At 45.1% G+C, this 27028-nt stretch overlaps 2 protein-coding genes and 1 long non-coding RNA gene across 3 annotated transcripts in view; 2 read left to right on the top strand and 1 right to left on the bottom strand.

Annotated features, from left to right (window-relative positions):
- LOC119181287 (F-box only protein 21) overlaps positions 1 to 11987 on the top strand; it is a 55450-nt gene extending 43463 nt beyond the window's left edge. The window contains exon 10 of the mRNA XM_037432490.2: positions 8439 to 11987. Within this exon, the coding sequence (XP_037288387.2) occupies positions 8439 to 8653 (215 nt within the window). The 3' untranslated portion in view covers positions 8654 to 11987. The remainder of the gene's footprint in view (positions 1 to 8438) is intronic.
- Positions 11988 to 12950: 963 nt separating this feature from the next.
- The window catches only part of LOC119180585 (uncharacterized), a 125547-nt gene continuing 111469 nt past the window's right edge, over positions 12951 to 27028 (bottom strand). Inside the window, exons 7-15 of the mRNA XM_037431693.2 lie at positions 26699 to 26816; positions 24662 to 24869; positions 23779 to 23846; positions 22091 to 22171; positions 21082 to 21243; positions 20188 to 20279; positions 19183 to 19291; positions 18657 to 18833; positions 12951 to 16784 (exon numbers count right to left, since the gene is read on the bottom strand). Of these exons, the coding sequence (XP_037287590.2) occupies positions 16660 to 16784; positions 18657 to 18833; positions 19183 to 19291; positions 20188 to 20279; positions 21082 to 21243; positions 22091 to 22171; positions 23779 to 23846; positions 24662 to 24869; positions 26699 to 26816 (1140 nt within the window). The 3' untranslated portion in view covers positions 12951 to 16659. The remainder of the gene's footprint in view (positions 16785 to 18656; positions 18834 to 19182; positions 19292 to 20187; positions 20280 to 21081; positions 21244 to 22090; positions 22172 to 23778; positions 23847 to 24661; positions 24870 to 26698; positions 26817 to 27028) is intronic.
- LOC142774783 (uncharacterized) overlaps positions 24805 to 27028 on the top strand; it is an 86275-nt gene continuing 84051 nt past the window's right edge. Inside the window, exon 1 of the long non-coding RNA XR_012886556.1 lies at positions 24805 to 24942. This is a non-coding gene — a long non-coding RNA (uncharacterized LOC142774783). The remainder of the gene's footprint in view (positions 24943 to 27028) is intronic.

Here is a 27028-nt window from a genome sequence, read left to right as displayed (position 1 = left end):
GATAAAACATGCATAATAGGATATTTTCGTCACGAGTAAACTGGGGTGGAGCGCACACGAGCATGCGTCTTTTCTATGTTTTAGGGACGTGATTTGACTTTTTATTGCGATAGCAATTATATGGATGCTCTCAGCTAGCTTATGCCATCGCCATCATGTCCCGTGTATCTACAGTTAAACCTTGTAATAACGAAATCGTTGGCCGTCGCGATTTGCTCGTTATAACCAATATTTCGTTATAGCCGCAGGGGCCATTTACATTATTATGCACTGTACTTGCCCAAAACAAACAACGGGTAAAATATCATCTCGCCTCACGGTAGTACGCAACTAAATAATCGCATTCTGCAAATAAAAAGGAAATGTCACGCACTTATTTTATTGCACTTCAAACAGACTTAGCTGCAAAGAAGTCTGTAATCGGACGCTGGTGCATCTTTTTAGAGCGAATGATGGCTCGCTCAGCTGCGGCCGCAATGCTCAAGCCATCTTCTCCGCCCTCGTGAGCGCCGAAGTAATGGGGCAGTATGTCCACTGCGTCTAACGCCCCCAACGTTGCCGGCACGGCGGTCTCCCATTCATCGAAAGAGTCATCATCGCTGGTCTCATCCAGATCGTCGACAGCGTGCACAATGTCGTCATCAAGGGGCTCTTCCGTTGCCACCACTTCCGAGTCCTCACTCACATATTCGCAGAACGACTCGCTGTTGGGCATGACACCTGCTTCACCAAGTGCTGTCCATGATGCCAAGACTTCGTCCGATGTGGCAAAACCGTCCAGCGCAGCGGGCTCGCCTAATGATGGCTCATCGCTGGCGTCTAGTGCGGCGGCAAATGAAGCGTGTCCAAAGCGATTTGTAATCGTGTTCGCCGTCACACTCACCCACGCCGCTCGAAGCATTTCGAGAGCAGCGTACAAGTCAACATCGGTGTCTCGCTTCAACCTCATGTTGAGCAGAAGCCTGTCAATCATGTGCTTGCGGTAACCTGCCTTCAGCGACATAATCACGCCTTGGTCAAGCGGCTGTATTTTTGCTGTGCAGTTGGCAGGGAGGAACAGCAGCTCAATGTTATGGAGTGCGGCAGCGGTGCGGTGGGCGGTGCAGTTATCTAAAAGAAGGCACACCTTGCGGTTCGCCTTTGCTAGCTTCTCATCCCATTCTAAAAGCCATTTTGCAAAAATTTTCCTGGTCATCTAGGCTTTGCGATTGGCTGTGTACTTGACCGGGAGCTGCTTCTTCACCTTGCAGCAGTGGGGGGATGTGCTTTTGCCAATTGTGAAAATTGGCAGCTTCTCAGAACCAGTCGTGTTGGCACAAAGTAGCGCAGTGATCCGCAGCTTACCTTGTTTGCCGCCATGGCACGACTCTCCTCTGAGGGCTAAAGTCTTGTGCAGCAACATCTTGAAAAAGGGAGCAGTTTCGTCCGCAATAAAAATGTCCTCCACGCTATATTTTTCCAGCAGCCGCGCAATGTTATCTTTTGCGTACGTCGTAGTCTCTGCTTCGTCGACAGATTGTGATTCACCCCGGACCACTCTCCCGACGATTTCATGGCACTTTTTGAAAGGTTGAAGCCAACCCGAACTTGCAACGAAGTTATCATAGCCCATGGCGCAGGCGAAGTCCCTTGCTTTTGTTTGTAGCGTGGCATCGCTCACCGGCAGATTCATGGCCCGCGTGTCCAAAAACCACTTAAAAACAATCCCTTTCACGCCACGTGCAACAGCGTCAATGATGGACTCCTGCTTGCACAAGATCGTGGACAGTGTACTCTTCGACACGTCAGTCTTTTGCCACTTTTTTTTTCTTTGTTCTCGCCTCACCGGTTTTTAGCATAGCCACCTTCTGGTCTAGCGTTATACGCTTTCGATTTTCGCCTGCATTCATGTTGCTGGAATACGAGCACAGCACAATAAAGATTGCGCAGAAGTGAAAAAAAAAAAAAAGAACTCGCGCAAAAACAACAAAGCTAACGTCAGCAAGTGACAACACTTGCAGTGGTTGCAGAAAGGCGTGCCGCGGCCATGCTTACTGAGAAGTGGGGAAGTTGCGAGTGCGCTTGCGGGTACTGAGAGAGAGAGATTAGAATGGAAAAGGTGCTCTTCACTGCAGCCTGTTAGAGAGCAAGACTCAGCGTCGTGAAGAAGGAGAGAAGAATTTAAAGAACACACAAAAGAAAGAAACGAAAAGGGCGAGACGTTCGCAGAGTTGTGGAGTCCTCGGCTGCCGGCAGTAGCCAAGCGGGGCACGTGCAATGCCTGTGCAACACCCTCTCCTCCAGCAACAGCATGCGCTTAGCGTGCCTCAGCTTTGCGTGCGTTGCTGGAGGATGCATGGCGGGAGTTAAACTGCTGCAGTTGTCAAGTTGTGCACCATCTCAAATTTGCGTTTTGCACTGTCGTGATGTTGGCTCAAAATTTTATTTCCTAATAAGATTTGTTGGTTATATCCCATAACGAACTAATTTCACCTCGTTAAAATGAGGTTTTGAATACATTGGTTTCTATGGGGACATTCAAAGGGAATTACGATTTGCTTGTTATATCCATTATCTTATTATAACCCATCTCGCTATAACGCGGTTTAACTGTATACGTATCTATACAGTACAAAAGCTTCCCAAAAAAATAATTGAAGAAATTTTTTCTGGCATGCGGGATCGAACGGCGACAACGAGAGACCTCTCGCTCTGCAGCGTGCAGCGTTAACCATTGAGCCTCAGAAACGTTTGTCTCAGCGCTCAAACGGCAAGCTATTTATATACACCACTTTGGCGGTACACTGATTTCGGGGGAAATATCAGCGTGATCTCAGCATTACCAGTGAGATGGTGCAAGGTGCGCCCCTCCGTTTGCCGTGACGCATACTCATGTACTTATTCTTCCGCATACTTTGCTTCGCGAGAGGTAGACGCCGTGCTTATCTCACAGTGTGATAGGAATGGTTGTGTTGTAGTTACCGGGCGCACGAAGGTCACTTTGCTGGCTGCGGAGTCCCCATTTGCGAAAGAAGCAACGCTTTTCAAACACAGCAAAGTAACAATTGTGACCTTTGTTAGTTTGCGCCCGTCTGTACCTATGATTACGTTTCGTGTGTTGTTTTTCGTGTTTCGTGTATGTGATGTGTGGTGCGCGTTCAAAGTGCGCGCCTTCGAAAAGTGCGCGAAATTAAAGGATGACCGAGTGCACGTGCTGGGTCGCCTAAACAACGACGACGCCGAGGACCGGTACACGTGAGAGCGTGGAGCGCAAGCATCCAAGACCATAAAGAAAACAAGGGCCAATGGCTGATCACCACGGAGTTTTGAAAGGCCAATGAGAACGAGACAAGTGGGCCAGAGTGAAAGCAGAAGCCTGAGCAGAGCAGATCAAGGGGAGTTCGAAGAAGACGGGGCAAGCGGAAGGTCGTCACCGGACCGGGCGCTGAAGATGGGCCGTCGGGCGTAGGACCCGAGCCTGCAGGTCTTCAACCGGCCGGGGCCTCCTGCCGTCGTGTTCCCGCTCGAGAGGACCGTGGCCATCCGGTCCTGAACTCCTACCCAGGGCCTGCGGACTTTGGTTCCAACGGGCGAGCAACAGCCGTCGGGCTACGGGCCCGAGCTGTGCGCCCAGCTGCTTGGCCAGGTTGACCCTGGTTCTCTGACGCGTCCCCACCAGCCTGCGTTCTCTCGTCACAGACGGGTCCACACTCCTAAAGCCAGAGCCACCACGTTCCGGCCTGGTCTCTCGACGTGTCGTCAGCAGCCAGCGTTCCTTCATCCCCGTCCTGCCCGCGTCCTGAAGCCGGAATCACCGCGTTCCGGTTTGCTCATCGTCGGCGGAATTCAGCGTGTGGGTGAGACCGAACAGATATCTTGCGCTACTCCCATCACTCAGCCCCTTTCGAACGTTAGGTTTAGTTACTGACTTTGAACGTTCTTGTTGGGTGTTTACAGATGTGTTTCGTCATGTCCAGTCAACTGTTTATTAAGTGTTTTGTTTTGTGAGGAATCTTTGTCCTTATTAACAAAACTCTCTGAGGCTCAGCCCGGGAGAAAAACAAATCAGCAACAAAGAACTTGCATCACAAATTGGCGTCCGCTGCGACAGGACAAAGTCGTTTGTTTTTCCAGTAGATTTTTTTGACGCGGTTAACACGATGACGAACACGTGGGAGTTAATTGAGTTGGCGGATAAAATGGGACTGACGGGAGCGGAGTTTAGAGTATGGTACGAGGAGCGGATGGAGAGGGAGCGTGAGCAACGGGCTGCGATATGTGACGCTAAAAAGCAGCAGATTGCACTGCAAACACACGCTAAGAGAGAGGAGTTCGAGCGAGAAACACGGGCTAGGAGAGAGAAGCTCGAGCGAGAGACACGCGCTAAGAAGGAGCAGCTTGAGCTAGAAATGCGTGAAAAGAAAAGGCTGCTCGAGATAGAGATGCGCGAAAAGAAGAGACTGTTGGAACTAGAATATGAGGATTTGCAGCAGTGGCTTGAGAGGGAAAACGCTGAATATACGTGGTCTGAGAGCCAGAGTAGTCAACCAGTGGATGAGGTGTGCTCTGAAAGCAGTTACATCGGGAGCGATTTGAATTTACGTGAGACTGACCCTGTACCTCGTCATGACCTTTCGCTAGAGAAAGAAACTCTGAAAGAGTATGACAGGGAGGTAAACAGTCAAAAGACTAGGAGACTCGATAAGCTTATTGAAGCGCAGGAATGCTTCGTGAGCATGGAACAAGAACGTTCCATTCAGAGTAAAGGGTATTTTGAAACCTGTGAGAGGTCAAGCGCACTTTATTCAGAGGTAGGATTGCCTCTGAATAGCTCCGCTGAAGGAGCAATAAAAGGTCTCCTAGGTAATGCCGGCGAATGCCATAATGAAAGCTCTGATGTAGCAGCTACCTATTGTTTTGGGCCACTGGAGATAGCAACAGACGCTACGGACATGGTTTTTCACCATGATTATAACTTGCCCATACAGAGAGATGGCTTGTGTTCTCGGGAAATTGTAGATGATGCTTTTAGAAGAATATTGGAGCAAAATGCAAAAGCACTTGTTGAAGAACAGAGAGTAGAGTTGCAATGTAGGTCAGCTATATGTGACAATGAGGGTAATCACGATGACCCAGGCAGAAGGGTTGAAAGTATTGATGAACAAGCAATACAGAAAGCTGAAGGGATGGAAAGTGAACCAGAAGGCAGTAATGGTCCAGCAGGTTATTGTACGAGGAAGGACGCCGACTGGTGCTCTTTGGCATCTTCGGTTGAAGAGGTCGCTTCTGTTAAGATGTCTCAACGATTAGCGGCTTACGAGCTCAAGCAAGGCGTTCGTGGGAAGGATGAAATGATTCAGGCGTGGTTGTACTGGTGCGCCTGGAGGCAACGCCTCCGACTGGCATACAGACATTCCAGCGTGTATGCTTGTGATTTCGAGGTTGGGAACCTGGTGATACACAGCTTTAGGTTCATACGAGCTTACGGTCGAGAATTCTTCCACTGGCTTCCGATTCCTTACTCTTGTCAAATGGTTAGAGCAGTTAAACGTCTTGTACGGGACGCTATAACTTAAGCGTCAAATTCGATTTCCCGCTGGTTTCTTTTGGATCTTGTTTGCGGACCATGGAAGGGTGTTGCTTGTAAATATTTGAAGAAGTTACATGCAATGTAACATTAACATGATGTATAGTTTTTGAGATGATAGGGTATATATGATAAAAAAAGGGGTGGTGTACTACTAATTTGGGGATTTTCACAATCCGCTAGATGTGTCCATACTTTTTCTCACTTCTTGCGTATTTTGAGGTTAGTGAATGTGGACATTTGGACGATGTAGCGAACTGTAGCCCGGTGATGTGTTGAACTGCGTGTGCAAATATGTGGTTTAATTGTGACGTAGTGCAGAACGCGCACTCATCGGCAGTTTTTTTTTTCTAAAAAAAAAAAAAAACTTGAATGAAAGGGGGGCGTATGTGATGTGTGGTGCGCGTTCAAAGTGCGCGCCTTCGAAAAGTGCGCGAAATTAAAGGATGACCGAGTGCACGTGCTGGGTCGCCTAAACAACGACGACGCCGAGGACCGGTACACGTGAGAGCGTGGAGCGCAAGCATCCAAGACCATAAAGAAAACAAGGGCCAATGGCTGATCACCACGGAGTTTTGAAAGGCCAATGAGAACGAGACAAGTGGGCCAGAGTGAAAGCAGAAGCCTGAGCAGAGCAGATCAAGGGGAGTTCGAAGAAGACGGGGCAAGCGGAAGGTCGTCACCGGACCGGGCGCTGAAGATGGGCCGTCGGGCGTAGGACCCGAGCCTGCAGGTCTTCAACCGGCCGGGGCCTCCTGCCGTCGTGTTCCCGCTCGAGAGGACCGTGGCCATCCGGTCCTGAACTCCTACCCAGGGCCTGCGGACTTTGGTTCCAACGGGCGAGCAACAGCCGTCGGGCTACGGGCCCGAGCTGTGCGCCCAGCTGCTTGGCCAGGTTGACCCTGGTTCTCTGACGCGTCCCCACCAGCCTGCGTTCTCTCGTCACAGACGGGTCCACACTCCTAAAGCCAGAGCCACCACGTTCCGGCCTGGTCTCTCGACGTGTCGTCAGCAGCCAGCGTTCCTTCATCCCCGTCCTGCCCGCGTCCTGAAGCCGGAATCACCGCGTTCCGGTTTGCTCATCGTCGGCGGAATTCAGCGTGTGGGTGAGACCGAACAGATATCTTGCGCTACTCCCATCACTCAGCCCCTTTCGAACGTTAGGTTTAGTTACTGACTTTGAACGTTCTTGTTGGGTGTTTACAGATGTGTTTCGTCATGTCCAGTCAACTGTTTATTAAGTGTTTTGTTTTGTGAGGAATCTTTGTCCTTATTAACAAAACTCTCTGAGGCTCAGCCCGGGAGAAAAACAAATCAGCAACAAAGAACTTGCATCACAGTGTACCATCTCTATCGGGCATGTGCCACAGGGAGCTTTAGTTTTTCGAATGTCCGCTAGATGGTGGTACTTGTATATAATCAATATATGATGAAAGGATGCGAGATGATGCTACTTGGAGTGTTCACTAGACTGACTGACATATAGACAGACAGACGGACAGACACACGAACGGACAGATCGACCCATGGTTGGCCGCACGCACGGACAAACTAGCAGACGCACGATATAACGCATGCAGGAACGGAAGCGAAAGCAAACAGATGGACATATAGACAGACAGACAGATGCACGGACGGACAGATCGACCCACAGATGGGTGAACGAACAGACAGATGCACGGACGGAAAAACGGAAGCACGGATGGACTGATGAGTGCTTCAGCCCACTTATCATCATTCACTCCGTGGATATGCTGTGATTTTTTGTTTTAGCTACGCGTGAAGTGTTGAGCTTGGAACGTTGTTAGTTCGCTCTTGTCCTGTGTGTGTTGTTATTGTGAATCATATGTGTGTGAGCACTGTAGTGCATATTTCGATCTGCTTGCCATTTCATTTTATTGCCATCACATTCATTGCTTTGCCCTTGCAGAGGAACTGCTACTTTTTTTTTCTTTTTGCTTTGTATGCATCGAGTTTGTTCTAACTGTGCCTGAAGTGTTGTTTCTGTGTTAGAAGCTTTGAAAAATGTTCTCAATATGTGGAGGGAGTTTCAGGTGATAGCATAGGAAAATCCTACGTGCTGCAAAGTACAGTCCTTATAACTGATATTTGGGGTTGTTGTAAGTGGTTTGGATTAGTAGTAGCAGATCAGAGTAAAAAAGTGCACGCATGTATTGCAGGAAACCGATCGATGTCTCAGTCTGCTCTGCTGCTAAGAAAGTCTTTATGTGCTCTGGGTTATCTAATAGTTTCAAATTGCTCAAACGTAATAGTTTTGAATTGACATTCTGTGTGAGAGAGCCAGCATTTGAGAGCTGGAATCGTGCTTTGACAAAAAAATAGGCTTTGTAGTGAGTACTTTGATTTAGGCAACATTCGATCTAAGCATTGCATTGAATCCATTGGCACATACATATCCCCAGCAGCTGCGTGTTAACAAGGTTTCATTGTAATTAGAAAAGACAGAGCAGGAGCAAATAGTATCAAAACTAATGATTATGCTTTAAAAAACTGATAATTATTTTTATCCCTATTCGCGACACAGTAGATTGGTAAATAGAAGTCTCTTAAATGGAATTGCCACTTAAGAGGAACAGCTGCTTCTTGGTATAATTGGTTTCGCATATCTTGTTCATATCTCTGTAAATTGAACATATTTTTCAGGTCCCCGTTCAGTTCTGTTTAACGTGAATCTACATTTCTGAGGTTTTACTGCATTTTCAGACCTAGGTCATTTCACCGTGGAGGCTTTCGCTGTAGCGATGTCTTTACCCTTTGTTGTGCGAAACAATTTACTCCCGTTAAGACCAGAAATGTTGGTCTTAACAGGATTTCTGCGCGAACAACTTGCTTTTTTATTCAATCTTTGCAGAAAACCTGGAAATTTCCATGAGCCCCGAAGTCATCCCGCACCCAGACGTCGGCAAGTACTTTGAGCGCTTCTGCGGCACTCACTACCTCCCAAACGCCGAGAAGGAACACGAGTACCCTGAAGACGCAGAGGTGCGAGACAAGCTGCTGCTCCAGGCGTCACACAGCGGCAGCGACGAGGAAGAAGAGGACGATGAAGAGTCTTGCAGCATTTAGAGCGCCCTGTCACCCGCCTCGGCAATTCGACCTCATTGACGATCCTAGGGAGGAGTGAGCTCAACGATAGACCAGGGTCTCCTTTTTGTCACATTTTTTCAGCTGCACTGCGTGACATGGACATAGCCTTGGGACGCAGACCTGCGGAGTTTATACAAAGATTGTACATTTCTCATCAGTTTATATAGGTTAATCCGTTAAATTGTTGAGTTCATTTTTCTTCCTTTTTTTTTTCCTTTACGTTTGATGCGATGGATTTCTGCGATGTACAGTATCCGTGAAAGTGTTTTGCATTTGTGTCTCTGAAGGACTGCAAAACGATGATGTGTTCGTTTTATGCATGATTGAAACAGTCCCTGTTTTACCTTTGTCTCAAAACTATGGCGAGACAACATGAATGTTGCATGATCTGTATGGCCAGGATAACTGGCAATGGTGGCACAACGCAGTTCACCACTGAATGTGCTCTTCTTTTTCCAGTATTTTGGTATGTCGTTGTGTTCAAGGTGGCATGCAGTGTCGATACTCAGTCCCGTTAAAGTGCTCTTCAGCACCTCTGTCAAGAAGTAGCACAATTCTGATTCTTAAAGAGCCCTTAAAGCACCTAAAGGCTGAAGTTCAGCATAGTAAAAGCTTGCATATTGGACACTTGTTGATTAGGAAGATTAGATGATTCTGATGTGCTCTCTGGTCCTGGCCAGTGTATGACTGGCTTGATACTTTTGATAATTTGGCTAATTCTGACAGTGTCTACAAGCCATTTGTCTTGGCAGTGTGATTACCGCTTCACGCTGTTTGCCTGACACAGAATAGATGAATGGTTAACACTCGCGCAAGATGTTAGAGACGGTTTGGCTAGTATGTTGTAAGTCAGTGCTAGCAGTTTGGAAGTATACAACAGCTTTCCTTCATAAGAAATATGTCTACCATGCTGTATGTGTATCTGTGACGCATATCTTAACACCGGGTTTCGGCAAGCCAACCAGTGAAGTGCTTCTGCCATTTGCTCATTCGGGAAGGTTTTGTGGGAAAACTGATTTAGATGCCGGAGATACGAGCATGATTGAAGAGCTTGCACGGTAATTAGGTGGCTTTGCAGGAACGAGGGGATGAATTAGGCAGTAGCGTTTTCCTGCCAGTGTCTAGTATGATCCACGTGTAGACCCTGCAGATGTACATGGCCGTTTACACAGTAAAGCCCGAGAAAAGTGCAATGTTACCTTGCTCACTTTTTGCATGTATAACGGAGGAAACACTGTACCTCCCATTGTCCCCTATATTAACGGTATATTGTGAACTCTGTTCGCAACATCTGTTAGCTCTCCCTACTCTCACGTCCTCTCACATTTACCTCAGAGACTACCGATAGTGTTATTGCACATATAGGCTACTTTACGGACAAGTTTCGGTATCGCCACATTTGGCTGTAGTCTTGCAGTTTTGTATTTTTCAACAACTAAACAAATAGTGCTACGCCAGTCATGTGTGCATAAAAGCGATTGGAAGGGGATACTATGTTTTATGACCTTATTCATTTTTATCATGGCTTACAAAAATAGTAGAACATTCGTTCAACAGCCAAAGGTCGTGGCATCAGCGTGTCCTACACAAAATCGTCTATAGAGTCAAACCTCGTTATAACGAAATCACATCAAACACGAAAATGACATCGGTTACCTCAAAAATTAATTACAAAAGTATGTTTGCTACAAGAATATATTGCCCAGAATATTTTTTGTTCGCTTTGTTACAATGGGTAATTCATTGTAACTGGTAATCTGTTGTATATCTGTATTTCTTTTATTGAGATATGACTGCCTCATGTAATTTACTGGTTGTGCTACAGTTATTCATACTCCTTGTGCCTACACAGCATGTTTGCACGATTCAATGAGACGTAGATCACGATTTAGTGTGTACTTGTTGCCGTAATGACAGCACTTGCTGTGTAGTAGAACTATAGTTTTGAGTCCAGTATGGACGCGAGTCTCTTCCCGATACACTGTGTTCACATATGTTTGCAATTGAGGTCAGGCTTCTTGTATGAAAGTCTCTGCCCTTTTTTTTAGTTGTGAATGTGCGTCTCAATTCTGCGTTTTTAGAGGGCACAATTGCGACCAGGCCCCTGCACGCATATATGGCAGAATTTTATGACCTGAACCCGAGCTGGGTTGCAGTTTGTTTTGCCATCGGTTACTACTTTCGTAACTCAAGGTTACTCTGAGGAATTGAAATCTGTGATGTCTTGGAGCTGTTGTCAGCTTGTTTTCTGAGAAATGTTTGTTCACTTTTAGCGTGTTTTTATAGCCCATACGCGGCTGTGCCCAGTGATCAATGCAACACTTGTCAACAGCTGCTGTTGGGAGAAAAAAAAATGTCATGTTGATGCTGTGAAAGCTTGTGTTATGCACATTATGTGCGCCATATACTGCTGTGTATAAGTTTATTTTGAATATAAGACACCTCGAAAGGCAAGAAAATGTTTGAGAAGTGGAGTCACGGTGAATCTAATTTTCAATCTGATAATGCCACAGGTATTATCACTATACTCAGTGTAACTATTAGACATCAACCTCCTTTGCTGATTTTACCGACAACACCATAGTTGTCACTGTCTTTGCTCTATTGTCGTGTAAATGAAGTGCTTTGAGCACTTTGCGTACCGTAGTATATTGTACACCTTTAACTCAATCTTTATAGGTATCAATTTGTAAAGCTTATCGCAGCTTTCTCAGACAGATGCTTTCTTCTCTTCCTGACAATAGTATTGCCTTCCATGTGAGCGATGCCAATCCATGTCAAAAACACTTTCGTTGTTGAAAGCACCAGGACGTGCTTCCACACCAGTGCAAGCATTCTTGCACGATTAAGTTATGCCATGGACGAGAGATGGCTATTCTATGTCATTGGCTAAAAGATTGTCTAGAGCCACAGACTCCTGAGCCAACTTTGAGTTGAAGCCATGTCAAATCTGGAACCCGGGGAAAATGTGAAGTCACTTTTATGTGCATGTCAAGACATGTACCACCATTGAATGATTTTTCGTGCGCAGGTCAGCACCATGTAATTAGAGAAGGTAATGCTCTTAACAAAATTAACAGAGGTCAGCTTATACACGGCAATGTGGTGGCATTTTGTTTTTCAATTTGTTGACCCTTTGTCTGTCATGACGCACAAAGTTATTGCATCGCCTTGTGAATACTGCGTGTGGCTTGTTTTGTGGGGGCCCCCCTCTCTGCATTTTTTTTTCTAGTGTGTGTGCTGAAACGACAGGGCACCACCCTTGCATATTCCAGGTTTGTATGCAAAAATAAAGGCAGCAGTGACAACAAAATGGTAGCAAATTTGGTTCACTAGTGTCTAGTCCATAAACCTGCTTTGAAGCTCATTCTGTGCAACCTTGGATAGTAAACTACCAAACGTAAACACTATAAAGTCATCCCGTGCATGGAAACCAGTGAGGTAGCTGGTTGTATGCCCGGATGTCAGGTATCCAAATACATCCATCTCTCCTGTCAACTTATACTTCACACTTTTTGTGCTGGTGTGCCTGACAACTAGCGATGCGAAAGAAAAAACGCTCGCATCTTTTGTGGCTTGCCTTGTTACAAAGCAATATGTGTCATCTTTAATGCCTTTCCTTTAGTGCTATGCATGCAATACCTCCTCCAGATTATAAAATTGTGTTTGTGTAATCATGACGCAACATTCCTTCGTCAGAAAGTAGTTGGTGCAAGAATTCTTTAAAAGAAAAGCACAGGCACTGTAGACAATTGTTGATTTTGGCAAGATACACCCCAAAGGAGGTGAACATAGAATGTAGCTCAAGTAAACATTGTGCGAGGCTAGTGTAGGCTGATTGAGTGATGTCGTGTTCCCATTTTTTTTTTTCTTCCTGTGCAGTACTTACCATTGCCAAGGTTATAATAACTACTGTCTTCTCGTGTTAAATCACTTGCTCAGAAGTGCATAGTTCATGTATGGATACTTATACCTCGATTTAACGACCCCGAATGAAGTGGAATAATAATTATAGCTGAGTAAATTAAAAATAACCTTGCTATATAGTCTTAGGAATAAACCTTTATAACCAAATTCAGATATAATAAACGTACTTCCGTATAATATGCAGCTTTGTTATAATAAGGGTTGAGTGTATTTCATTGCAGAGGCATCACCAAAAATTAGGGGGGAGAGGGCTGTCAGCCTTCATTCTCCCTCTCTTATGTGCTCCAGCGTTTCACAGAGTACACTGGGCTCGCTGGTGGGCTCAGTCGACGCAGACACAAGTCGAAGCTCGATTTCAAAAGTTTGTAATCCTTGTGTATTATTGCAAAGTAGAACAAATGTACATACAAAAATTACAGCATGTCAACTTGACACAAAACGTGGGTGTTCTTTCACACAAAAATAAATATGCACAGGTCAAGAGGAGTCTTGGAACGCATCAGTGGCATACAGTCATAAATGGCAACATTGATAACAAAGGCAGTGGTGTACCGCCTACGGTACAAGTGTGTATGCAAAGTGCAGTCCACTGTTAAAGGCAACACTGTCCACTCTATTGAAATGTTCTTCATGAAATTCAGTAATTCTGTATGTTGTCCGTATATGTGGAACAGAGAAATGTATACGGAATCATAGTATATTCCGTAAAATTGTACAGAAACCATGCAGACTTATCGGAGTGGCATGCAGAATGTTTCAATAGGGTAGTGTGCATTTCTCACATTACTTGCGCACTCCACCTACATGTGTGATTACTTATACCAGTGCACTACACTGGTGCGTAGTAACTAAATTCTGGTGCCACCAGCCCCGAGTCATCATGTGACGCTCTTGCCAAAGAAAAAACAGTCACAAAGTCATTGCACTGATGTGTGTTCCCTTTAACAGTGGACTGCACTGTATGCTGATCCCATTAAACAAAACTTAGTGTAACAGCAGCACCCGGAGCTTTGTACATTGGATCCCCAGCCCGGTATTCATCAAGCACTGCAATTAGAAAGAAATGCAACACAAGTCAAGGCTGTGAGCATTGAAATCGTAGCAGCCCAGACACTGCGAAATATTTAGCTTTAATCAGGAACCTTTGAAGCTGGGTACGCATCAAAAAAAAAATGCCCATCTTTGCAACTTCAAGCTTTCAATGATTTTGCAATTGTGATATATTGTACATGGATTTAGTAGGCGTATTGCATTGCCAATTGATGCTGCGGGGCCTTGTGGTGTGGCTCAGCAGACTGTGAAACTAATAATTACCAAGTTGTCACAGCCAGCTGGTGCCAGTCAGATGTGAGGTAGCATTTCGCGACAATGCAATGAAGCCACATTGAATGCTAAAATTAATATACTTTCTTTATGTACAATATTTTAAGCAAGCAGGCATTGCTTTCACTGTCCATTGTTAGCTTCCTGGTTAGCTTATTCGGTAGGGCGACCGCCGTGAAAAGATGTTGGTTCCCCAGAGCAGGACAAACTTTTCAGGAACTAAGCGGCTCTTTTGAATTTTTTTTTTGTAGCTTTGTGCCACAAATGGATGGTTGTTAATTTCTCTTTCTTAGCAAGGAAGTGTTTATTGCTCACTAGTGTTCGTGAGCAATGTTGTTTGCAACCTAATATCCCATATGTTGCTACACTATTAGTCTTCATTCAATAGCCAACACTGTCTCCCTCGTTTAGGCAACTGTATGGTGAATGTTCACCATACAGGCATTCACCATTCACCATACAGGCAACTGTATGGTGAATGTACGTGTACTGCCTCTCTTGTAAAGTGATGTATGGTTAAGAATCGAGCCCATAAATAGCTAGTCTATGTACATAGTCAATTCGGTAAACATACATATCTACACAAGTAACATACAAGCACTGTGCGACTGCACATTAGCAGACAAGCTCGACATTGTTCGCAGTTCCAGTGTTGCTTCACCTCTTCAGTAGCTGTTGGCTTTGAAAGTGGCGTGCAGGTTTTGCATAAACAAGTGTGGTTGAAATTGCACTTTGGATTACACGCGCACGCTCGTCAAGTCATGCCCACGCCAGCACTTTGGTAGGTCGCACAGCCGAAGTTCGCAGTGACGTCTTTGTTACAGAGGTTGCCTTGTAAAGGCAACCTATGCCATAATGGCTTGTCATAGTACGTGCCGTTGGTACCAGCATACCAAGCTGTTCTTTGGTATCAAAACTTGCGTTTGTAGCTGCCTTGCAGGCCACAACATTGGTTGGCTTGTTGTTGGTTGATTAGGCTTGTGGTTAAATATTTTTTGAACGCGCATTCATTTCCTTTACACACATGCATATTGTTCACGTTTGGCAACCGCAGTGTTGAGGATTCAAACCCATAAACTTGACCTTGGCTGCACAGCACCACTGAAATTGAGCTACTACAACAGGCTGTGAGCAAGAACATACTGAAAACATGAAATCCTATTAAGCTTCTGGCTACAGTTAAAAAAGAAAAAAGTGTCCCAAAATTACCAAAAAAAAAACATTTTTCGCTCAATTTGTAGAGCTTCATTTTTTTCTGGATACGACCGGTACTATTCTTTAAACTCACTAGCACTCTTTTATTTCACTAATCACAAAATAAGAATACCTTGAAGGTGGCTTTTCTGCATGGCAATACAATGAAACATAGCTATAAGATGAAACATGGGACACAAACGGCCGAACATGGGCAAGTGTGGCCATTTACAATAATAGCAAAAGTTGGGCTAGTTGGTAGTTCATACTTGGGAAGTAAAAACAGCGCAGTTCAGTGCGGGGTGGTCTCTTCCTCTGCCCTTGTCTATATTTTTGCGCTGTTTTTACTTCCCAGGTGTGACCATTTAGCGTCAACAAGCACAAGTATGTGCAAGTCCTATAATTTTTGTTGCTTCCCTTTGGGACAAATTGTTGTTAGTCGAGTAGAGGCACATTGCGCATTTCGTTAACAAATCTCATGAAGACTATCCTCTTCAATGGTAGCAAGGAATTTGAAGCACCACTTTTTTTTTAGTTTTTTTTTCTCATATACAAGGGGAGGTCACATCTTACAGTACACTCGAGAACAAAGGCCACTTCTCTTTTTGGCTAGTAAAGGAATGCATCACTGTGCTTGAGATTTAGGTCTCGGAAAAACTTCGCGAGCTCGCAGGTTACACATTCACACTGTCAACATGACTACACTGTCGAAGGCACTTTCAAACACATCATTCTGCAAGCCACTGCTTGCTATGGTGCTGTAGAACTAACAGTGACAGTTGGAACAAACAGGAAAAAAAAGACTTCGAAAGCGAGTCCAGCTCGCTCAAAGTATTTAGGTGTATTCCAAGCTCTCGGAAGTCCGCATTTGTTTTTTGTTGCTTACTCTCCTGTCTTGGTGAAGCACGAAGCGTCTTTTTTGATGTGGAAGAGAAAAAACACCGCCTTGGATCCAAGCTAATGTTCGTTGCAGCAACTTTCTCAGCATTGCCTCCACAAATGCTATGCACTGTGAAGCTGTTTCACCGTGGGCTTGCCTGAAGCTGCGAGTTCGTGAAACTGCAGACATCACACGCACTGCGAAGTAGTATCGGCACACGGAAGTGACGCCACTCCGCAACGTCCTGTGTACTTTGATTCTCAGGCGACTCGCGAGCACCGCGTCGACAAGAACTCTCCATTTTCTTGCTGCTGTTGCAACAAGCGAGGCAGGGTTGAGCTCCGTCAAGGTAGTTACATTCACCTCACACATTCCCCATCGTTTTGATGAGGAACTCTTGCACATCCTTTCACCCGCAGGCCATGCACAGATGAAACCACCACTCTCGCTACACAGACGAGTTTGACAATGCCTTTAGGTTTCTAGTAAGTTGGCCCATGCTTCCACTTCGCACCGCAGCAAAAAAGTTTCTCGAAGCGTCGTGGCGAGACGATAGGTTTGGTCGTTATCACAGATTGGAACTAGTACGCCATCTCTCGAAGCGTGTGCGGTGGAGTACACCGGGCTGGCTGTGCAAACAGCGGACCAGAAGATTTGAGATTCACCGGGCCCCGGCTGACACGGCCAGGAACACGAGAATTGCCGTCCACAATACCGCTGTCGCAATGCGAGTTCCTCCGGAAATGCCCACGCTGCTTCCTGGGATTTCGTTCAAGCGTGGACGGCCTGAAGTGAGCAAAAACACGGGAAAACAAATTAAAATGTTGAGTTTAATGTGCCTTAACAACAATGCAATTAAGAGGCATGCCGTAGTGGGAGTAGCGCAGTTTAGTAATTTTCACAAAAAACTCCACCACCTTAAGGGATACCCTGTGGGGGACTGTGGTTTAGTAATTATGAACAATGTTCTTTACTTTCATCTCCCAAATGTGCCACTGACATTGGTACTAATAAAACCCATGTCCTGAAGCTTATCAATGCAGCACCTTACCCATTACGTTACCACAGCAAATAATACAAGAAAAAAAGCCGAGACAGTGAACTGTTTGCGTAAACGATTCAAGTCTAAGTTATCCGTAAACATCACAATGACCAAGCGTAATGTTCGAGCCTCTGACGCCTATGTGATTCATCAAGATATATTGGTGAATTTCTAACCCTCAAAATATAATAGTACAAGATCGCGAGATGTACAGAGAGTCTCCAGGTTAATATTTGACAGCGTAATGGTCTTTAACATGCACCGAAAGTTTGATCAAACTTTCTGCATTCCTCTCTTATAAAATTAGGACTGCTATAGCTGGCTATTGAATTGAACAGCTGAATGCTCCTGTGGTACACAATTAACCAAATTCAGTTGACTTATTGCAACACCACTGATGTTGATGACCACGGAACCATGGATGACATGTCATTTAAAAAACATTTAGGAGGGCGCATTGCATAATGAAGGAAAAAAAAGAAAAAAAGCAGTATCTTGGGCATATGCATGCCAAGCTCTGCCAAACAGTGTAGATGCTTAGAATCGCATGTATCTGATGCCCTAGTTTTTTGCAAGCCGTGACTTACAAAATATATATTGCGACGAATGTACGGGATTTCATTTTAAAAGCAGCGAAACAAAGCCGGCTTAGAAGTATGCAGCACATGTGCCGAACTAACAACTGACAGGCTTATTTAAATCAGGAAAGATAAGTACAGAACATTTTTCTTGTTGCAATTAATATACTGCAACAAATTCTAGTGTTTTTGTCTCTTCTCTACTGCCTTCTCAATTGAATCATCCAGCTTTACTTGCTATTTTAATAAAGATACTTGAATATAACAGTAGAAATAATGCAACTAACATGATAAGTATGCATTGAAATTGAGAGTCGTGCTGCCTGCGGTATAAAAAAAAGGAAAGAGGTCTGATTGCAATAAGCCTAACTTTGATATGATGAATTACTGAATATATTACTACAAAGCATTGTCGAAGATGAAAAGGAAGACGATGCTTCCTGATACCTGCGTGTACTAGGCTCTGCCTTGTACTCCTGGCATTAGGTGCCTGTACGTACTTTCTAAATATATCCTGGAATGCCTTTTTTTCCCGTAAGATTTTAAATGATACAGCTAAGAGAAAGACTGGCAGGTTAACTAAGTAGATCTGCAGTTTACTACCCTGCCGTAAATGCAATATCGCTTCTCTGCTGTTACTCTGTAGTACAGGTCGAACCAAATCAAACCAACAGACAATGAAGCCAAGAAAAGCATAGGGGGCCTTATTATAAGTCTTTAACTCTAGTAGGAGTGTTACACCATAAATGTAAAGAGTTTAGAGCGGAGGAAACACAACCCTCTGCAGGTAAGGTCTGAATGTTCATCCTTTGGATAACATGTCGGATGCTCCACCAATTGAGCTATGGTGACAGGCTGAGTTACAATGAAACTGGTAAGCATTTATGGCAAATATCGGACACTGAAAATGTTATTTCCACGTCAAATACAACTTTGCCCCGATAGGCACAACCTTATTTTACTACAAGGGCCTGTTTCATCTCTAAGACTACAATGAGTGAAATTTGTCGGCTCTGAGCAAGCCAAATAGGTTCTTACCAGTGACAGCCTTCCAGGTCTTTGTGCTGGGATTTTGCGTCTCGGCCCGGTACCAGTACGGGTCGTGGGTGTTGGGGTGCAGCGGAGGTACCAACGGGCGACCCCCGATTTTCCGCGGGGGTATTGAGGGCGCCCGGACAGGAGGTGGCCGAGGTGGAAGCACAGTGTTGCACGAGGCTAGAAGGAGTTTAAAAACAAAGTTACATAAACGGAACACGCAAGTGATAAATGATTTTCCCCATGCTCATAAATTGCTAATTCACAATTCCAAAATCATCATGCTTGTCTCGGCAGGATGCTTGATAAGCAGAAAAACGCACAAAACAGAAAACGGTGGCAACACCACCTTGAAATTCCTGCACCAAACACCATGGCGCTAATGATTTTGATAGTGTCTGCTAGGCTGTTCATAGTTCTTAATAGGCCTTCTGATGGGGCCATAGATCTAATATACTTCAGGATGCAATGTCGATACTCTGATATCTACTCAAGTCCGTAAGCTTCTCGGGCAACATGATATGCTCACCTTGCTTGGCTATCTTCATCCCGTAAAGGAGAGGATCTTCACCCCTCAAGCAGCTCTCGCCAGCCTCTTTGATGTAGGCCTCATCTCCACTTCGTATGATCTTCCCAGACTGTCAAATATGAAAAAAGCATGGCTTTAATTGAAGCTACATGATCAGATCACATGGAGTCACATGGCTTGTGCCACTTGTAAGAAAAAATAACGTGATAAATTCGTTTACCAAATGAGGAAGATGCAGTTATAATATAATTGCGAGACTGTACAGCATTTGTGACATCATTGCAATACACTCAAACCTCATTCTAACAATGTTGCATCTTGCACGAAAGTAAGTGAAGTGCATTATATCCAAAAATTTGTTATTAGGGTTAATTTCTAACACTGTTATAACTGGTGTTTCAATGTATCCGGGTTTGTTATGTCGAGGTTTGAGGGTAGATATGTCTCAATATGATGCACTGCTGCTCTTAACGAAGCATACACAGAAAATAATGCATTGGTCATGTTTTGCTTCTAAACCTTAGGTAAGCTGATCTGTTTAACATTGTAAGTGTTGTGACTATTATACATATTTGGTATTATGGAAAATTTCATGTGACGGCACTGATGCACTAGTGACGCAGTGTAGATAGAGCGAGGAACATTCATAGTATATTACATATCATTCACTTAAATTCACAGGTATGTTCCCGAAATGCTATGACCAACTCATTGAATTTAAGTTTTTGCTAAACCATGAGTATAAAGAGCTGGCACTGACATTGCAAATAAATCTGCAGAAATGTTGCACAACTTTCAATGCCCTCATGAGGCGTACAAGGCTAATGAGGTCTACTAGGCCTACTGTGAACAGAGACAAGTCTAGGCCTACTGTGAACAGAGACAAGTGCCTGTTTTCTTTATTGTCCCTTGTCTGTTTCTGCACTGACTGTTGAATATCTGGTTTAAAAGTAGTGAAATACATGAACACATAGATGTAAAACGCGCGTGGCAATATGTACTCACGAAGCACTGGTATCCTGGAATGTCCCTACGCTGAGTGTACGTGTAGGTGACACCGTCTTCCTCCCAGCTGCCAAGGCAACGGTACTCACGTTCTGCAATCAGTGAGAGTAGAAGAAATTAGTGCCATGCGATTACAGCTGTGTAACAGAAATGTTCCCCCAAATGACTTTTTTTAGGAGCCAAGCTCTTCTTAGTCTACCCTTGTCCCACAACAGGCGTAACCGGCAGTATCTCCCGAACAGTATAATAGATGGCCCTGTCTTATAGAAGTACATACAAACTGCAGTTGAGTGAGGATATTCTAGATGGCGCTGTACCACAACTCTCCGATTGGCTGCTGCGCGTGCTAGTGCCTGGGTTCGTGGGGATTGAGTTCTCTCACAGTCTCCTGTATAACGAACTATAATATTCTAGTTACTATATATAGTCTCCTAGATCGTCTCCGTACGTGTCGGATCGTTGTTGGAGCATGAACAAAGCGGAGCGGCATGTGCGGACAGCTGTGGCGGCTCGTGCTCGTCATCAGACAGACAGGTACAAACAGACAAACAGACGCACGCATAGACGGGCGCTTCGCTCAACTAATCATCATTCGCTCCGTTGACATGCTGTGATTTTTTTTATATTTGCAGTGCTGCATCACTGTCTGTGCACATGGTAGTTTCACTCAATATTCACTAACACCTTTTCACAGAAGAAAAAAAAAAAACGCCATCATGATGGGCTGTGTGCGGTAGTACAAATGCTGGAGCCGTAGCCTCGGCAGTATATGTTATTTTTTGGCGGGGGGGGGGGGGGCACGGCAATTTGCGCAGCTCAGAAAGGACTATGGCGGCGCCCAGGGAGCCGTTTTGGAAAATGTCAAAGAGAGAGATGGCATACGCCGCGTCTTACCTTCGTAGACGTGCGTCTTGTTGTCGCAGCTGCTGACCGAGTAGAACATGATGTCCGGGTTGTTGCAGTCCGAGGCCACCCGGGCGCACAGGCCCGTGGTGCCGGGAATGACGCCCGTGTAGTCGCCCGTGATGGGGCACGAGGCCAGCGACGACTGGCTCCCTGCACACACGAAGACGTCCATTTCAAACGGAGTTCACTCAGTCACGCGTACACGAACACTATGCTCGAGAAGGTCGATTCAAAAGCCGAGTGGACATAGCTCAATCAGACTGTGTGCTATCATCTGGCAGAAAGAGATTTAAGAAACGTCAGGCTGAGGCAGCTCAAAAGGCGATCAAAAGGTTTTCGCGAATTGCTTGCACGATGCGACATAGTTTAAGGGCGGAGCTGTGCTAAGTCGAGGCGGCGCCGTCTGCATCTGTCCATACGTAGTCACGCAGGGCTAGGTTTCCCGCCTCACCGTTATGAGCGCTCATCATGATGGTGATTGTGATTATGATGATAACTACACACGTGATCTCGCTAGCCAATCGCATACACTCGCGTGTTTACATTTTCGCTGTCCGCTAGTTTTCACGGCGTCAATTTGGCCTAACATTTTGCGTGTGCCTCACCTATAATGGACCGGGTTGAGTCAACCTACGCAACGCACTACACTGCAATTGAGCTGACTTGACCCGCAAAGCTTTATGGCGGACCAGCTAGTTTTTACTAGTAACATATGTTGAACAGACTACAAAGGAAAGACCTGCGCTTTTTTCTTTTGCAGCTTGCGCAGCTCCTGACCACTGACTCTGCTGCCCGCCCGTCACCTCCTCTCCATCTAACTATGACCTTTTGAGCCCTAGCTGACCGGCAGATTTCAAGCCGACTCAAAACGCAAATGTCGCTACTGTTAGATTCGTCTACATGCCCTATAGTGATGTTCTGCCCTTTACTGAAATAGAAGAGAGCAAGCCCACAAGTATATGCAGCATTCAAAAGGCTTCTGTGGCAGTGCACTCACTTCCTTGCGTCACCCAGGTTGTGGTCGCGAATTGGTCGTCACTGCACAGCGCGTCGGAAGGGTGGGCACTGGGATTCGAACCTGCAACGAAGAAGACAGTGTACCAACTGTCAGTGCTACTTCACAAAGGGCTACTTCGCAAGCGGCTAATAGTACAGCCTTAAGAAGTTAGTCGTTATCAGCGCAGTCACTTGTTAGTCCACTGCGTTTCATCGTACGTGCCCCGCAAGTTATCTAAGCTTGTCACTCCATAGCTTCCTCATATATAGGCAAACAACAGAAAAATTGCAACTGTATCACTCCGCATGTTGGTCGTTAGAATGATTCTTCAACAACTACATAGCGCTCGCACGAACGGCTCTGTAAGGGTGTTCACAAACTGATTGATATGTGGGGTTTAACGTCCCATAACTGTTCGCAAACTCAACACCTTCTTTCTAAATGATACATGCTTAATCTTTACTTTCTTTTCAAGCGGCAGAGCTTATATATATATATATATATATATATATATATATATATATATATATATATATATATATATATATATATATATATATAAGGGAGAGAAGTGTATACCTAAGGGCTCGTATTTCTGTGTTTTAACACAATATTAATGAGATATAACAGACAGTAATGGCAAGGAATGTACAGGGGAAGATATTAGAACCAATGGAATGTAAATAAGAAGAAACAAGAAAGAAAAGTGGATGAAAAAATTACCAGCTGTGAGCAGGAAACGAACCTACGACCTTCGAATAACGCGTTCGATGCTCTCCTGCTCACAGCTGGTAATTTTTTCATCCACTTTTCTTTCTTATTTCTTCTTATTTACATTCCATTGGTTCTAATATCTTCCCCTGTACATTCCTTGCCATTACTGTCTGTTATATCTCATATATATATATATATATATATATATATATATATATATATATATATATATATATATATATATATATATATATATATATATATATATATATATATATATATATATATATATATATATATATATATATACACATATATATATATATATATATATATATATAGCTTTCAAGCACCGTGTCATTATGAATAGATTTCTCGGCTGTATTCATACTCATGACAGTCTGAAATAAAGGTTACTGAATTTGACACTTGAAGCGTCATCGGACTCGCTAAGAAATGGTTGAAGCAGGTATTTTACCGGTGCGTGGAATGGATCTTAGCGGCATGAACACCATAACCGTAACAGAGGGAGGATGGAGTTATGGGGGTTCTGACGCCCCCTTTAACATTTAGGTTGATAATAAAGTATTTACACGCCTTCAGATCGACCATCAGTTGCCAAAGTTAGCCGTTGTACACGTAAACACTCCCCGAAAAAAATTCCTTGGCATGGCTCTAGTGCGCACCCCGTAGCTTCGAGGGTGCATGTACTCTCATTCCTTCAGGAGTGTTGAAAGATGTGGCACAATAGGGAGTATTAATATGAACCCTGACATATTATTACTGGTTTTTTTTGTGAATAGGCACAACCAACATTTTACTAGTTTAGAGTCGCAATTAGTTCGTTCATTGGGAAAACTGAGGAACGAAACCAAAGCGAACCGGCGCAGTTCGGTTCGAATCGAGACTGAAAATCGGCTTCGCCCGATATTGATGGTGACTGTATAAATATAATTATCGATCGCTGAACTCACCCAGCTGAAACTCCATGACATTCAGCGATCTGCGCCGCATCCACAGGCAGTAGTAGAGCTCCTCGCCGCTGCGTTGGGAAGAAATCACACGGATAAGTCGACTCGTATCGCCATGTGTAATACATTCGCGAAATAAATCGTAGGGATCAGAGTGTTCAGATAAAGTCAACTTTGCAATGGCGTCAAAGTGTCAGCATAGCAGAGAAGATGGAGTCTGGCAATCAAAGTTAAAAATCAAGTATTCGGGGAGTATTTTCGTCACACAGCTGTAATCGTCATCTATAGCTTGTTCGTGTTTTTTTTTTTTGCTTTGCGAAAACCGGGCTGTCGTCACTTTTTTACCAGGAATGCTTTGTCACGCTTACAATGCGCACGCCGGAACCACTGTGATAACTCATGTAAAGTACGCGAGGTGGACTATAATCGTGTGTGAGAGAAATAACCCTCGAATACTTATTTTTTAGAATGTAAAAGTCTACACCCTTTGGGGAGTACTTTTGTCGTGCCCCTTTTAACCAAATATCTCTTAAAACGAATTTTCAACTCCCACGATGACTCAGTTATAACGAGCATTAGTTGGGAGCACTTTCGCCTCAAATAGACTATTTTGCGGATGGGTTTGAGTGCCACCTTAGTGGGTTGTTGACCTTTGTCATTTGCATCTTTAACAACTAAACGAACAGTCTTACGATGGATGAATATGCACGAAAGCGGCTGGATCGGTGCGTACGACGTCGCATGGCGTTATTGACTCTCGTCGCGGTATGCAAGAACAAGGAAACATCAGCTTTACAGCCCAAGTAGGCGGCGCCCATATGTTTTAGGTTAAAATAAAACACTCGAGGCCTCGCACAAACGGTGGCGCATGCTACACTACACTCACCACTGTGTGACGCCGTAGACGAGCAGCCGGTCGTTGGGCGTGCTGTTCTGTCGTGTGACGCAGCGCGCCGTGAGCGTGACGAATCGTTCGGTGTCTCGGAACACCAGCGTCCCAGCCTCGACGCGCACCCGCTCCCACTGGCCCTGGCTCCACTCGGGAAAGCGGCACGTGGCAGACTCCACCTCGGCCGGCAGGCTACGCTCGGGCACTGCGTCACGCGGTCAAGGAAGAAGAGAGGAGGTCAGGTGGTCCCACGCATCACCTTGGACCGGCCACAACAGGTACGCACGCGTGCGTGGCATTGTCATTTGCGATTTGCACAAGTCTTACAAGTCTCGTCAAACGCGGAAACTGACCAGCGTCCTGCGTCGGCGTAAGTGATGTCAAAAATGTTCACGTTACGACATAATCATGCCGTCACAGATTGTTAAAATGTGCGGCGTTACAGTGACGTCGCGTGACGTGATGACGTCATGGCACGATATCGTGAATTGGTCAACGGTGAGCCGACCAGAAAAGCCCTGTAAAACCAGTTGAGGTCCCTCCAATCCTGGAGGCAATGCAGGACCGCATTAGGTGCAGAAAGCGAAGATAGATTTCGCCTTGCAGTCGTATAATGTGAGTGCATACGCGACCATGCGAGTTTTTGTACACTCAAAAGATGAACACTAGCTAAAGACTAAAGGTACAATGGGACACTTCTATTAATCCTGGTGGTGAGGTCGGTTGACTATTACAGGCTCAGGCTATGAAGCATCCGAAATAAAGATAACACACACTCATACAATAAACGACAACACACAGTCAGGTGGGTACTTTTTCTTTCGCCAGTGAGAATCCACAAAGCATTGTTTCACCAGGCTATGCCAGTGAACTGGTGTATGTTCCATGTACACTGCCATTCTTTATGAAAAGGAACACGCCAGCGCGTGGCCTGTGCTCTGCGACGGCTGCCTACAGCACCACCAACTGACAGCAAAAGAAAACACGTTCGCTTTCAGCGTCATTTGTTGCCAAAGAAGAAAAAAAAAAGAGTTATGGCCTGCAGCTATAGATAGCACTCTATCTCGGCTCACGCCTGTAATGCGTAGTTCACTGCCAACATATCAAACGTTGTGAGCAACCGCGGCGCAAGCTGCAGTAATCGCCTGATATCGCTCGAGAAAACGTAATCTATAGCAGCGCTTGTCTACCGGTCATGACTCGTTATCTTGCTTGGCCATAGATTACGCCGAAAGCGAACGTACTTTCTTCACTTCTCGGTTGACGGGGCTGTAGGCAGCCGCCGCAGAGCGCAGGCCACGCGTTCGCATGTTCCCTTTCGTAAAGGACGACAGTGTACCTGTCTACCGGTACTGCGGACGCTGGTAGCGAAAGCTCGTTGTAGTTCGCCTAATGGTAGTAATGCACACGTTTTCTTACAAGTTGCACCAGAAATTCTTGCTGAAGAGGCTTAAAATGCCGACATGTTCTCGATTACGGCAGCTGCCGAACATTTACACTATAGCGGTGAAACAGCGTACACCTGTTTAATCTGTACAATAGAACATTCGTATTGGTCTGTCATGCCTGTCATGGTTTTTCAGGCGTAGAGGAACATCATCTCTCGTACAATAGAGAACGTGGAGTACGAGATAAAACTGTTCTTAGCTTTGGTGAAGGTACGCCACTTAAACATAGACACTGCTTATAACGTCGATTATAACATCAGCCTCAGCTGACGCGGCGAACGACAGACAGTTCACTCACAATAACGAGTCTGCGAATTCATGCAACTTACAGTTAGTCAATAATTAAATCTGTAAAACATTTTATCTCTATCCCACGGAGGAAAAAAAAAACAGCAGCGTCTTAACTGTTCCTTTCTTCTCTATACTTTAAGTCTTCTGTTTCATGCTTACGCTATTATGACTCCCTTGGATGTTAACCAACTCGCCCAACACACAGTTCTACGCGACAAAGCGACGTACGTTTCCAGCGTGACATTAGTGCGTTCAGCTACAATTCCCCACAGGTGGTTCTGAATGCAGGCCTCACCTGGTGTGAGAACGAGCGACTCGTAGCCGCTCGTGGCTGACGTCAGCTGCGTGGCGCAGGTCGAATCGGAAGAGAGGGCCACGTAGACGCGGCCTGTTCCCGGTTCCTCGCGGTACAGCTGCGCAGGAGAACAAAAGGAAGAAAAAATAAAGCCGTCTAAATGTCAATACATCGCGCTTGAAAGATTTTTTCATGAAATGAGCAGGGTTATGGCTACGCATGCTTCTTAAAAATGGCAACCGAAGACCCGGCATGTTACGTTGAAGGGACTCATAATGGTACAAACGCAAAACACACAACACAAAAGCGCTCGTCTCGTTTACCTCTTCT

Source organism: Rhipicephalus microplus, chromosome 10 (genome assembly GCF_043290135.1).
Source record: "Rhipicephalus microplus isolate Deutch F79 chromosome 10, USDA_Rmic, whole genome shotgun sequence".
Lineage (NCBI taxonomy): Eukaryota > Metazoa > Arthropoda > Arachnida > Ixodida > Ixodidae > Rhipicephalus > Rhipicephalus microplus.
This window is presented reverse-complemented; position numbering and strand designations above follow the sequence as displayed.